The sequence below is a fragment of the Watersipora subatra genome, chromosome 1 (assembly GCF_963576615.1).
Source record: "Watersipora subatra chromosome 1, tzWatSuba1.1, whole genome shotgun sequence".
Taxonomy (NCBI): domain Eukaryota; kingdom Metazoa; phylum Bryozoa; class Gymnolaemata; order Cheilostomatida; family Watersiporidae; genus Watersipora; species Watersipora subatra.
In genome coordinates this window covers 51,129,429-51,145,154 of record NC_088708.1, presented here as the reverse complement: position 1 = coordinate 51,145,154, position 15,726 = coordinate 51,129,429, and the positions used below count along the sequence as shown (strand labels likewise).

The 15,726-nt window shown below is 37.2% G+C and overlaps 1 protein-coding gene across 2 annotated transcripts in view; it reads right to left on the bottom strand.

Annotated features, from left to right (window-relative positions):
- The window catches only part of LOC137385698 (histone-lysine N-methyltransferase NSD2-like), a 43,002-nt gene that overhangs the window by 9,380 nt on the left and 17,896 nt on the right, over positions 1-15,726 (bottom strand). For both annotated transcript variants that reach the window (XM_068072226.1, XM_068072227.1), the window contains 6 exons: positions 14,651-14,851; positions 12,946-13,125; positions 6,715-6,880; positions 5,696-5,901; positions 3,117-3,229; positions 2,754-2,858 (listed from right to left, as the gene is read on the bottom strand). In XM_068072226.1, coding sequence (XP_067928327.1) covers positions 2,754-2,858; positions 3,117-3,229; positions 5,696-5,901; positions 6,715-6,880; positions 12,946-13,125; positions 14,651-14,851 — 971 coding nt within the window. The remainder of the gene's footprint in view (positions 1-2,753; positions 2,859-3,116; positions 3,230-5,695; positions 5,902-6,714; positions 6,881-12,945; positions 13,126-14,650; positions 14,852-15,726) is intronic.

Here is a 15,726-nt window from a genome sequence, read left to right as displayed (position 1 = left end):
TTAGTTTATATTTAATCGAGCCGAATGATCAATTTTCTGACATCGAACAAAACCGAAAACACCGGTTAACCGGTATGAGTTTGAGGTGCGGTTTCGGTTTCCATATCATAAAAACTGTGTCTGCGTGCTTGGGCAGTTACACGGAATCTTCCATGGAAATTGACACTACTTTCTCTCGAAAGGTTTTTTAATCTTTACTTTACAAATGCGTAGATATCACATCCATTCTCGAAAGCTATTTATCCCTCCCGCTGCCATAAACGCTTTTATGCGTTTTCTAGGGTCCACTGCCATAGATGCATTATTGCGACTTTCCCAGCAATACGTAGTAACCTGTTTTTATTATTCGTTGACAACATAACCCAAGGTCTTTAAGACTTGTACGAAGATGACAGTGTTGTCCGAAAACTTCTCTAAAAGAATCAGCCTAAAACAACGAAGCAATTTTAAACTTTCTAACCTAAAACGAACATTTTTTTGTGTGAGTTCATTTTTGTGTACCGCGTGCGAGTCAGAAAACAGGTAATTAGTTATGTTGATCACATTATAGCCAATTCAGATTTTCGTGGTCATACTGATAATTATAGTAGCAGCATTGTCTCTGATAGTGGTGAAAGTAATAGTTTTGTAAAAGTAAGGAACATTGTGGAGAACCGTTTTAGCTTCGCATTGATCGTAGCTTCACATAGCTTTATCATCGCACAAAGTATAGATCCATTGAATTTTTGAATAGCAATGTTGGTTAAAATGTTGTCAAAATAAAATATGTACCCTAACAAACATGTTCTAGATAAAGATTGAAAAAAAATTCTGTATACATATCATGAAGCAATGTCGGCAGCTTTCGGTAAAATGGCTGGCACTGGGTAGATACTTGAAATTGTACATGGTTGGCAGTGAAAGAGTTAAATTTCATTACAAAAATCTGAAGTTAAGGTTCATGAAATGAGGATGTTCATGTTGTCTCGGTGTCAGGTTAACCACAACCAATTGTGACACCGTTTGACACCGTGGTGAGTCCTCATGTGTGTCGGTTATAAACGGTGTTCGATTGAAGTTTAGGTCGATAACCGAATTGGCATGGGGAGACAAATCGTGCAGGTCTAGTTTCAATGTGTGTAACCATCAACATCCTCCTATAAGCTAATTAGTTACTAAGGCTATTTGGTCAAAAAAAGTGATAGAGGTATTTTTAAAGGTTGACTTGCAACAAAATTCACATTACAGTTATTTGATATCAAAAGATTCACCATGTCTTATTCTGTTGTGTTGTAGGTGCAAAATATGTGGGAATATGATTACAAGCCCATAAAAGCTCAAAAACGAACAGTTAATCGCAGCCACACAAGACCGCCGTAGTTTGGATTCTCTTTCCAAAACGGCTGCAATGTGACGTAGTTGTGGGAGATGGTTTCTGTTTACACTTTCATGCAACCTTATTCGTCGAAATATTTTCACAAATATACTTCACGCATTCAATAAAACCATGTCTATTGTTCTTACGTGTCTATTTTATTGTCATTGTAATGCTGTCACTTTTAGCACTGATATCTTATAACTTACCGTAAAAATTCATTTAATTTTTTAACCTTACCTCGAAGGAATACATATCATTGTCTGATAATCAAGACGAGCCTGTTGGTCACCTGTGATAATAGAAAAATGCTGCAAAAATTATTTGTGAAGTATTGGGTCACATGATCAGATTATGACTTGACGATTAGATCAAGCCGAAACAAAACTGTAAAGTAGCGAGCATCTATATTTGATACGGGGTCTTCGGTAAAACCCAAGTATTTATCATAAACTTGTGCTACAAGAAGTTTTATATTGAACTTTTTATTGGCATTTCAATTCACGTGAGAACATCACGTGACAAGACAATAACCAAACTGTCATGACTACGTCAGAGAAATAAATAGATTACAATCTACGGCGGCTTTTCGTTTTTGAGCTTTTAAGAGCTTGTAATCACATTTCCACATATTTGGCAGTTGGCACCAACAACACAACAGAGTAAAATTTGGTGAACCTTTTGATACCAAATAACTGTAATGTGAATTTTGTTGCAAGTCAACCTTTAAGAATGAATAAACAACATCTATACAAGCCTATCTTGTAAGAGAGAAATCTCTCACTGATTTTCCTAAAATAGGACTTGTGCCTAGTTGCTATTACTTAATACCCTTGAAGCCCTCATTGCCTGCCACAATATGAAATCTACTATTCGGCAACTCTGAGGCTATCTAGTGTAGTTCATATTAGAAAGGTCTAACCATTTGCCTGCCTGATACTTACTACTTATAGTAATAAAACAGACAAACATGAGAATATGGAGGGATCAGCAGATTGTCACTCGTAATGCAACAACAAGGTGACATTTTTTTAAATTAAATATAACAACCAGAAATTTCACTAACCTTTTTTCAACAAATAAATGCAAACTTGCTGACGATTTTTAAACTACATTTGCGAAGGATATTAAACTTCATCTGGAGGCACAATAAAGGAACGGTATAAAGGGTTGGGTGACACCCTCAAGTATTGATCAACAACTATGAAGGCACAATAGCAGAGTACAGACAGTACTCACAGACAGACTCCTGTTAGAAGCAGACGAAGAGTCAATCTAGTACAATCTATCATTTATCCCTGACCAGTGAGAGTATCATGGTACTGCCGAATTAGCCATTAAACTTACTGATTGGACACCACATTTCCAGCAAGGACCAATTACGATCATTAGAACTTACATGATTTTCTCCACAAGGACTATCCATAGCTGGGTTACATTCGCACACTGGAATTTCTTCCTTATCAACTCGGTTCATCTTGACTGGAGGGATGGGCAGGTTTGTCTACAACAGTCAATCAATATGATACTCAAGGTTTACAAAACAATTACTCACCTGTTCAGAACACTGCAAGCACTAACTCTTACAATGCTACATAGACTAGAAAACCGGAAAATGATTGCGTCTGTTAACAAAATTCCACAGTAAGAAGCACAAAGGAAATACATGGTGCAAATCTACAGGCAAACTAACAGCTGGAGTCTATTACATAATTGTTGAGTACCAGAGCTGGTACAACAGACAGCAGGTAGCGAGCCTTACCTTCAGGTACTTGTACCTCCTAGGTTTGCTATCACAGATTTTTGCTATGATTTGGTCTTTGTTTTTTCGAATTAATGCCAGCTGTGTGTAGCCCTCTGACGCCTGCTCCAAAGCTACAGTGGAACAAACATAAATGGGATGTCATGCACTAGGCCTCGAGTTTCATGCAATAATTTACCTCTATGATGCTTTACTGGCTTGTAGAAAAGACGAGACTACCATACTTTTCGGACTATAAGCCGCTACTTTTTTCTGATGTTTTGAGCCATGCGGCTTATATAAGGGTGCGGCTTATATAAGGGTGCGGCTATTCTGTGGTTTTTCTTTCACCGCTAGGGCGAATCAACCAAAATCTCCAGTTAGTGCGCCTCTAGCGGTGAAAGAAAATACGAAACAATGCCTAACTGTACTGTTCCGTTAGGCACTGGGTTAAAAAGCGTCGGCTAATACGAAACAGTGCCTAACGGCACTTTCGTTTTAACAAGCAAAGTTGCTGCCGTGTTAAAAATCACCGTCCTGAGTTCTGCGGCCTATGTATTGTTTTATTATCATTTTTTGAAAATAAAGCAGATGCGGCTTATATAAGAGTGCAGTTAATAGTCCGAAAAGTACGGTAATTGAAATGTTACGCATCAGATAATCTCATGACAGTGCAAGCGATTGAACAAACATGTTGTGAATGTAACTAAACTTCTAATTAACTTTTAATATATGCAGTTTATAACGTGACTTCCAGTTTATAACTGGAACACATTACTCAGTGAAAGCAATTTATCAAGATAGCACAATTCCAACATTTGAGGACAAAGTCTCTTATTTGTAAGTATAGCAATTGATGTGGATTAAAATAGTTCAATCAACAAATGTGACTACGGGACAATATTTGTGGCTTCTTCCATCATAAATACGATAAACACTTTTTGAACCTGCACATATTATATTTACTTACAAATCATTACAGTTAATATTTTTTCATTTTCATTCATTTATATTAGGAGTTGATATGCAGCTGCTTAAATTATAAGTATATGAACGGACAGCTAAGTGCCAAGCATTAAGCCATGAATGATAAGCAGGTGTAATAACTATGTGCACAATTTATTCTATAGTATAGCCAGTTTGACACGTAGTGTATTGGATAGGCAGATCTGTCTGTAGAACTTGAGGTTGTGATTTCGAACCCATGCGCCCGGGATTGTTTATTCCTAAAACCTTATCGGTATAATTGGACAAACGGAGACAAACACCAAGATTTATATAATTATATAGATTATAAAGATTTTGTTACATTTGAATCAGCGCAGCTGAACGTTTGTTGGGAGACAGTTTGAACAAGTGCTTCTCAAGCTGGAATCAGACCTTTATATGAAAACATTTAACATATTGATTTGGGAAAAGAACTGTTGCTTCATTGTTCGTGAGCGTGACCAAAAGTTCCAAAACACATGTGCATGTTTAAATGCATTTCCATGGAAAACAACGCATGTACTGTGCGCATGCATACTACTGATACAGCCTTGAATAATTGGCTAACACTGAGTTGTATCAGGCTGGTATAAAGATTAATATTTTGTGTTTATTTAAGCATCATTAGGTGAAAGACCTATTCTTTGCCAACACTCCACTGCAGTACAATGACAGGATATACCACTAGACATCTGAAAAGTGAGCCTACACTCCACTGCAGTACAATGACAGGGTATACCACTAGACATCTGAAAGGTGAGCCTACACTCCACTGTAGTACAATGACAGGATATACCACTAGACATCTGAAAGGTGAGCCTACACTCCACTGTAGTACAATGACAGGATATACCACTAGACATCTGAAAAGTGAGCCTACACTCCACTGCAGTACAATGACAGGATATACCACTAGACATCTGAAAAGTGAGCCTACACTCCACTGCAGTACAATGACAGGGTATACCACTAGACATCTGAAAGGTGAGCCTACACTCCACTGTAGTACAATGACAGGATATACCACTAGACATCTGAAAGGTGAGCCTACACTCCACTGTAGTACAATGACAGGATATACCACTAGACATCTGAAAAGTGAGCCTACACTCCACTGCAGTACAATGACAGGATATACCACTAGACATCTGAAAAGTGAGCCTACACTCCACTGCAGTACAATGACAGGATATACCACTAGACATCTGAAAGGTGAGCCTACACTCCACTGTAGTACAATGACAGGATATACCACTAGACATCTGAAAAGTGAGCCTACACTCCACTGCAGTACAATGACAGGATATACCACTAGACATCTGAAAGGTGAGCCTACACTCCACTGCAGTACAATGACAGGATATACCACTAGACATCTGAAAGGTGAGCCTACACTCCACTGTAGTACAATGACAGGATATACCACTAGACATCTGAAAGGTGAGCTTACACTCCACTGCAGTACAATGACAGGATATACCACTAGACATCTGAAAGGTGAGCCAGGTGATCTGCGTTAGCTAATAAACTCGCTAAAGATTTCTGGAAACCAACTGCAAAAGTGTATAAGAAAAAGAAGCCAATAACAAGCGAGGAGACGCGAGGAGACGCACCGAGCTTGTATTTTTTATTGAGATTTTTAGTGTTGGACTCTTTGCTGCCTTTGTCACCCTCCTGGTAGGGAAAGACCCGACCTCGATGCATCCAGTTATAGTCATTAGAGCCAAGAAAGTGAACTGCGAATTCTCCAACCTCGTGTGACTTCTGCTGGATGTTCAGAGGTACATGCTCAGGATGGCATACTTCACTTGGCCACCACCTAGAATACAGCATCACAACAAGATCACAAAGTCTGTATTAAAGACTAAGCTTTTAGTAATTATGGCAGAGCGATGCAATAAGCCTGAGCTAACGGAGAGGCCAGTGAGTTCAAGCCATTAGCAAAATTTTCATCCGATGTGGATATCATTCCCGTACCTGAAACGATCGTCACAGGTATATATATCTTGTAGAGAAGTAGATAAAGATACAAAATACAAATTACAACATTAGTAATTGCAGCAGAAACTCAAAATAAAATGAGAGGATTTGATCAATTTTTGATTTGACTTGCCACGACACAGCATGACATTTACATTGACTTCAACAATAGTTCAAAATGATTAGCGCCACACTATTATAAACTAAAATATTTCAACAAGATATAAGGCTTTGGTGAAAACAATCATAAAAATTGTGATTAAAATTAGAAAAGGTTGAAAAGATTCGATATTTCACAAAAAGATAAGTAAAGCTCCCAGTGACAGAAACTGGCCGAACGATTTATGCAAGAGAAAAACGAAAACAATTTTCCACAATTGAATACAAGTTAGCCAATTAGCGAAGTGATTTGTGACATGGTTTGACATGTGACATGGTTTGACAGCTGGTTTGACAGCTGGTTTGACAGATATTCCATTCCTGTTCTCATGCATTGCTGAGTGTGCAATATGATATAGCATATTGCTTGATGTCTCTCTTATGTACACCATGGCATGCGGTATAATGTAGTATTGGTATACAGCAAAAATTAACTACCTCGCGCACAGCTTATGTTGAGGTTATTGCTGAAAGTGAAATAACATTATGTTACCTGAAGCCACCCAGCTTCACCCAAACAATGTCACCATAGCGAGGATGAACGTCATGCCTGCAGTCGGTACAGTACCAAGCTCCCTCACTACACGGCTTCTCATTCGCTGTCAGACACTCCATGTGAAATGCAGCTGGACAAGTTTCACAACAGACAAGAGTACCTCCTGCAAGCACCGAACAAACATCTTCATAAAATCGTCACGTGGCATTGACAGTGATATGGAGAGTCGAAGGATATTACAGTCAAACTTTTATTTGTGACCAAATCAACGGGAGAATTTGTAAAACACAAAATGAAATTTCAGCGAATTTTTGTTTTAATACAAGAAAAAATTTGCAATGCACAATATCGGAAGTTTCTCAAAACTATGCAGCTTTGCAGATGAGTACATATACGAGTATATGCAGCTCTCCTCATACCCTACAGGATGAAAATATTCGATGGATATAACAATTTGCGATTTAGCGAACAGTGAATTCCGCGAATTATTAAATTCCGCGAATAATTAGCTCTATTTGTAATCACAAGGGAGAATAACTACTACCTCAAATTAAAAACTAGTTGCTAGGCATAAATACTAAACATAGACAAGTTCCAAAACCTTTTTAAAATCATTGCCGGGGCTTCGAGATAACCCCATTGCCAATGCAGCACATTTCTCTACAAAATCGTTCAAGGTTGTCACAAGATATGCAGAATGGCGTCATCGCAAAAATAGCCGCTAGGCAGAAGTACTAAACGTAGCCGAGTTCCAAAACCTTTTTTAAAATCATCGCCGGGGCGTCGAGTTAATCTCATTGCCAATGCATCAAACTTCTTTACAAAATTATTCAAGGTTTTCACAAGTTATTCGGCATGGCTTCGTCATCGCAAAAATCTCTCGTTTTTTTACATTGAAATCAACTCCATCAACCTCTAATACCTGAGTTGAGGATGATAATGATTATGATCTGGACATTATGGTATGTATTTGATTTGCGGTGCAGATACATTTTTCCATAATTAACTGTGTTAGTTAATTCTTTTGTTTAAAAACCGATCGCTTTCATTAAATACTTCAGCTATTGTTTTTGTACTTCCTTTACACTTACTAATATTTTTTCTTTTTTGTGTTTACTGCAGATTGAGAATGAAACAGAACCTGTTCCGATTACGAAAACTAGAGACAAGTAGTAATATTCACCACGGCAGGAATATTGGCAGAGAAGCAACCAGTCAACCTAGATCTCTTCATCAACAACAACTCCTTGATATCGTTGAAGCAAACATGATTATATTATATATTCTTTTTCATGTATAGATATAGTATAACTTATTCCAAACATGAGTGTACAAATAAAATATTTCAAATACAAATAAAATTTTACAAATGATGAATAGAGTAAATAAAAACAGTTTAGCCCATATGGCGGCTGTCTGGCAATAAAATTAAACTGATACTCTTGATAAGTAAATACTAGCGTGTAATAGTGCTCTCTGACTAGCTTTTTGTAATAGCAGCTCTATATAGATGACACTGTCTTGGCTAGATGTTAAAGGCGATTCTCTCGCTACTGCATGGCTGGTAAGGGAGTTACCATAAGAACTCTCCTGGTGGCATACTATTGCAAAGTTCTGCCGGTTGGCCAAAAATTTCTGCTCGTAAAGGCGTTTTTGTTCCTTCTTTAAAACAGATATATTTTCCTCGTTAGCAGCTGCGGTCACTTCTACCTCAATTTCAAGACCTCCCTGATTGATTGGTGATCTTCTAGGAATGACATCTACCACCCTTGCAGTCATTGTGCCTCCGTGTATGATGAAAAATCTCTCTCTCACACTAAAACAAATAACAAAGCGGTAGGGATCGAAAAAATAAATTTTCGTTTTACGCAGAACCAAAGTAAAATTCAATTTTTAACTTAGCAAATGGTTTTGGTTATGATAAAAAAACTCATTACTTACCACAAGTTGTTGGTTCATCAAAGGCCTCAAAATCGATGAATATTTGTGAAAACCTCTGAACCTATTAAGGGTTAACTCTATTGCTAGCCGCAATAGAGTTAACTCTTAATAGAGAGTGACTGTGTTCACCCTCGAATAAATTAATCCGCGAATATGCATGAAAAAGGCAACTTGCACGAAACTTAACTCCGCGAATAAATTCATTCTGTAGGGTAGTTTGGATCTGCTATGAAATAATATTCACTCATCATACTAAACAGTGCTGTCGACCTTCCTTTTTAGTTTCAAGATAATAGATACGAGGAAGACGCAAATTTTGAAAGCTGTCAGAATCGTGCTCACTAACCAACAATAGTACAATCTAAGCAGTTGCATCGTACGTACTATGTTGAATTGCACTCGTACTTTTATTGTGTCGTCATATGCGTCTTGGACTATACTAATTGCAAAAGCTGCTGGAATCGTGCTCGCAAATAACTCGTTTAACCAATTAAAAGCGCTTCATCGACGAATTCGGTGTGCATGCACAGCTCAGATAGCTCTGTAATATTCGGCCGAATAATCTGAATTCAATCCGATTGAACAAATAATTCGTTACGTGTGGCAGCACCTTTAGAGTTTAGACAATGACGTCATAGCTGGTTAGCCGTGGCGGCGAAAATGCCACGGCTCCAATTGATAACATATTACTGAGACACTAGCTTTCACTTTCCAATAACCCACTTCAAAAAGTAGCTAGGGTTACTTCACCACAACAATTTTACTTCTCCATTCTTTAATTTATTGGTGATTCCCATATATTAGAAGTTTTCCTTTCCTAAATGTTTAAAAAAGCTTCAAAATTATATATCAAATCACTAGTAAAATCTATTTTTTGAATAATTAATTGTTTAATTATTATTAGAATTTAAACTTCTTTGTTAGTTTAGACTAATATAAAAGTCCTACAGCCAATACTTATTTTTTAGCACTGGTTCTAAGTGTCAGAAAGTCAAAAATTCAGCTCAATGCAAGTGTATGCAAATTTTCCGAACGTACGCCGCCACTGGAAGTGAGGTTTTACAAATGATGTTTACATGATTGTCTATACTCTTCGATGTTCTACTCAAGATCTTCCATTGAACTAAAAACCCCTGGAATGGCAAAGGTCATTCGCAAGTACGGAAATCTGGCCAGCGCCATGTTGAGTTAGCGTATGAGTAAATTTCATTGTGTTCAATGTGAGAAAGAAACCTAGTTTCCGATTTCACAGCTATGGAAGATCACGAATACACCGCTAAACCGAAGGGACAGACTACTGAGATTACTACTAACAATTCATGTAAGAGACAGAAGGGTGTAGGCGCACAGTGCTATTGCTATTCCATGAACTGCAAAAACCGCAGGAATGGACTTTCAAAGGAAAGGGCATGACATTTCACAAGTGAGTCACTTCTACTACTAGTTGTGCTACTACTAGTTAGTACTGCAACCAGTTAGTTCTGCTACACTAGTCACTGGGTGAATGAGAGTCCATCAGTGCCACTACTGACTGTACGAGCTTGACTTTATGTTGTCTGCGATTAGATGAATTTACAAGCTAGTGAGTGAACTTTTTCCTCGTGAAGGTTTTTTAATTATTTAAATTTGAAATCTTTATTATGTTAGTTTTTAGGAACTACAAAAAATTTCTAAATAAATATTTGAAAAAAACGTTTGCAGTGTTCATAATATTATTTATTGTTGTACCTGGATATAGCTAGCGGTAAGGAGATAAGAGTAGTAATACTATTGCTATTACTACTGTCGCTAACTAACTACTAGTGTCATTTTAATTTTTAGATGTGCAAACAAAGTAACTGAGAACTCTTGTTATTTACAATGGTATCGCAACGGCAGAAGAGTGAATAACCCTGGTCCTTGGGCACTTGTCTGTAACGAACATGTCAATGATCCATGTTTTGACAGAACATGTCAAAATGTTCGACTGAAACCAGATGCTATGCCCACACGGTTTACACTGCCAGAAATTTTAAGGTTTATTTTTCAAAATTGAATGGTACTTTTGAATGATTGAATTCAAAACAATATTGTCAAGCCCAGTGCTGCTAGGTTGTTAAACTTTAAGTAGATATATCTAGACATCTGTCAGAAACCAGAAACCTTTCAGAAGCATGAAAAACAGTGACAGCTGCCACAACAAGTGCTTATGAATATGTCTGCAGGTTAGCAGAAGATGTTGATGTGAACCTCTCTAGTAATGCATCTGTGGCAATGGTTAGTAAGCTATTACTTTGCAGTATTTCTACAGTTTGTTTGTCATTTCTATTGAAATAATCCCATGGCTGCAATCCATTTTTGATGCACGCTTGATAAAGAAACTTTTATTAGGCGTTATGTCTAAGGTGTGTGTGTGTGAATGACTTCCAGTGCAAATTGCCACATCTTCATTTTACATAGGGGTATGGTAGCATTTTGACCAATTTCATTTTCAGGATCATGGCTACAGTTTTCCGCTGTAGTCATGATCATAGCTGTATCGTTGTATCTCAAGGGCATTATATTTTATGTGAATAAGACATTCATGTTTGTTGATTTTATGTAATTTTTATAGTTGATGATTTTGTTTAGATGGTTGGAATAATAATCCTACTGTTACTCAGTTTAAGGCTACCTTTCGCAACTTATCAGCAAATTTGGTGCAGAATCAGATGCTGGTAAGACAGGTACTGTTACTGCTTAAAACGAGATTCTCATCATACAGGCTACTCCAGAAGTTGATCAGTTTGTGGAGCCCACAATGATTTCAGATGTCAAACTTCGGTTACACTGTGGGTAATAGTATAGTCTATATAACTGGCTACATTGTGCGAAAGCTAACTAAAGTGCTGTCACGTGACATTGGTCGTCAGTCGCTGATTACCACTAAATCAAGTATCTAGTACCAACATCTACATTGTATATACTCTATTCGAGCTACAAAACAATGGAGGATTGATGCGTCCACCAGAAGGTGTCATCAGGATCCTGCTAGTTGCAGATCGATAATTTCGTATTAAGCCAGATTCACTCCATTGTGTGGTGTATGTTGTCAGTAGTGTAGGATCTAGTAATGTGCTATGCCTTGGGAAACACCTTACAGACACAGCAGATGGCATATCCAAGCACTGCTTCATTGATGAAAAACTTTATTCAGTCGTTTTATGATCTCCGACAGCATCATTACGGTAAAATCGTACAATCAAACTGCAAGGTGCATATTTTCGGCATAAATTACTAAAGCAGTACTTTTTAAAGGCCAGTAACAATGTAATCACTGTAATATTCATCTGTAGCTGTTGTTGTACTGCTATTTCTAATCTGATTAACTTTTAAGAAACTGATTCACTTTGGCTCAATATCCAGTGATATGCAAACCTCCTTTTACGCAGTTTCTGTAATGTGTATGTATAGAATTAATCATCTGATTACACTAATCCCTGCATTTCCTTGTTTGCGTTATTTTGATTATCCGCTATTACAACTGTTTTTAATTTCCGTTTAGTTGTTGCAGTAGTTTATTCCATTTTCCACAGACACTGTATTATACATATCATACATTCGTGAGCTATCATCACTTAAACCTTGAAAAGGATTTCTGTTTTGACATGCATATGTTTCTCCATTATGGTTTATGCATATACATGTATAATATAATCTGTAATATAATGGAACAAGTGTTATTTGCCTGAATATATCATTTGCTTGGTTTATGCATCTGTAATACAACATATTGTATGAATAACAATATGGTCCACGAATACCTATATTACATCCACTTATCATTTATTATATCCTACTCCATATGTTATAAATAGGTTTTCTTTTATCAGGGCACTCGAAACGTTGTGTAGGAGGAGTTTTCATTAACACCCAGGTGGAAGATAACCATTCAACATGTATGTTTCTGTGTTTTTTCACTGTTTACATACGGAACTAGTATACGATTAGCTCTCCAATATGGCGCATGCATTACGTATCGCCATCAATTTAAAAGTCTCGTGATTGCCATTCTCGGGGTGTTGAGTTCAATAGATCTTCCTCCCAGATTAAAGTAAAAACCTTCCATTAAGGTTACAGTAAAATCCCTGACTCCATTTCAACACGGGCAGGATACCCTTTAACAAACACTTGCAAGACCCTTTACCACCGCTGCAATCAGCTCCCAAATTTGCTCTTCTGCCTGAGTCTATAGCCCTCCCCTCCCACCCAGGCTACAATCACAGCCTTTAACTCAGGCTACAGCAAGGCTTCATCCAGATCTCTTACCCTGACTACAGTTGAAACACCAGTTGACATTTATGTGTGTGTGATGACTGCCTTTTTTGTCCTTGACCAGGTGGTTACAGCAGATCATGTTGTAGCCAGCAATCACCTTGCTGCCAGCTCCTATGCAGAAATCACCAGTATGGTAGGCTGTCGGGCACCGAATGCATTTGTATTGTTTGCCTGAAAAACATAAGAGTTCCACATGCTATGGTCTGCTTAAAAGCATTTGTAATTATAGACGTGACCACATCAAATTTTAATAGGCTTATTTAAAAGTAAAATGTACCCCCACCGTATGACATTAATTTGTTCTGGTGTTAGAATTGTAAAGCGAAAATGTCATATAGAGAGGTATACGAACCCATAGTAATTATTTGATGCAAACGCCCCGGTAAAAAAACACAAACATCAAAATTTTACTTTCGTACTGTACATCTTAATAATTAGTAACAAAATAGTATATTAGCCTTGGTAACAATAGATACCTATTTTGTGGTTATGATGTGCAATAAAATGCAACATTACTATGTACAACACGTACTTTTATGTACACTACGTATTTTATGGCGTTCTTACCTTTGAGACGCACATACAGCATACTCTTTGAAATTAATTTGTATGAATTTAGCTTACCAAACCCACACTTGATGCTAAGATTCAGTGTATTTTAGTATGTATTTCACTAAACTCTAATTTTGCCATCATCTTAATCGCCTTGCGAAACACAAAGAATGCTGAACTGAAAGACAGCATCATATCTCTTTCAGGCGTTGTGGGAGGGGTGAATTGCATATCGGTACACGAATTGCAAAATTTGAATTTTTAGTGACATTTTTGTTGATGTTGGATGGCGAGAAAAATGCTGTAACGAGGGACCAGAAAATCTTTGTGTTCCACGTTGTAAGGGAAAAACCGTAAGACAGGGACACCGTAACCTGGGGGTCCCCTGTATAGATATTTTTATGATTTGCAATTTTGTTTATTATATTAGGTGAACTGACTGCTGAGATGTTTAAAGATTGAACTCGACACAACGTCATAATGCTCCGGGAAAAAAAGACCAGCTCAGACTTCCCCCAAAATGACATCAAAACTCGTGCGGCCACCTGTTCCTTTCCATATTGACATTGGCCTATGCAATCAAATTGCAGTGTTATGCGTCTCCGCTGACATATATTTTCTTTTATATTCGTTCACGATTGTTAAAATAAAACTTCAAACATAGCCTCAGACACATTGCTATAGATATTTCAAACAATTTAAAAACAAGTTGGTTATAATTTGTCTTATTGTTATTTGCTTTGTTTAAATGCTGGGTGAACATACAGGTCTCCTCACCCTGACGCTGATTAGACCGGATATCTATCATTTATAAAAAAAAACCTCTACCATTGACACATATGAAACCTAGAAATCAGCTCGCCTAAAACAGCAAACAAAATATTAAATGATAGAAAAATATCTATACTTGCTGATGAAAATCATCCAGAATTTGATGTGACCATATTTCTAATTCAACTACATACGAAAAGAATTGTAATTTGTGAAGTTTTTCATGTGGTAGTACATACTTCTTCTTCACCATTTAAACACATTCAGATAGTCTAAGCTGGTATAATAAAAGCCGTTTGCTCTCCCTTTAGTCCTGCAGTAAAGGCCTCACACGCCACAGATATGTTTTAATGTCGTGTAATGCTGGACTTACCTATGCGTGCCTTTGCCTTCCCATTCTCTCCTCGAATGCAGGAGGCACAGGCATGCAGAGGGCACTCTATCCTTCCATCTTCGAGCAGTGCGAGAGGATGTTTGGCGATGCATGCCATGTGATAATACTTTCCGCAGTCTCGTTGTGAGCACTTCTGTACAACTCCACTTTTCTCTTTACACATAAAGCATGCATGTAGGCCTGTAGGAGTACAGCAACTCTTCAGGTTTAATATCAATTGAAATCTGTTGCGATTTCTGAATACAAGCTGCCTGGCTTAGGAGATGACATCGATATTGCTGTATAGCAAAATGCAAACATCCACCTAATTTCAAAGACTGTTGGTTGACCGGATGATATTTTCAGTGGAAAAGTCAAGTGAGAAATACGCCATGTATCCTGCTAGCAATGTTGATGGTAACCAAAGCTGAGAACTAAACTAAGATGCCTTATGTAACGCCATTTGAATACAGACGGTTCCCAACCTACGAACGAGTTACGTTCCGAACGATTGTTCGTAAGGTGAATTTGTTCGTAAGTTGCTTCAGTGCTATATTTTGTATTATAATTTATGTTTAAGGGCTATATAAGTATATTGAAGGTTTATATAAGTATGTTTAAGGCTTGTATAAGTAACCTGTAATGGTTTGTACTGAAAAAAATATTTAATAAAATGGAGATAATACTTTGGTGGACGACGGGCCGCAAAATCTTTTTTCCCAAACAGGTTTACATACGGCAGTAAAATTTTGGCTCCTGATTGGTTTTAGTAATTAAGTTTTAGTAATCAAAACCTGCATCATTACATTAAAAGTCAATAGTTATCATTAGAGAGGAACACAAAATTCCAAAATTTTATTCAAAATGGCTTAAATTAATGAGTTTTAAGTGAGCGCCTCTTACGTTTTAACAGCACTTTTTGAATGATAACATAATTTTTACTACGTAATTTAGAATTTTGTGTTCCTTTCTAATTATAACTATTGATTTCTAATGTAATGATGTAAAATTTGGTTACTAAAACTCAATTACTAAAACCAATCAGGAGCCAAAATTTTACTGCCGTATGTAAACCT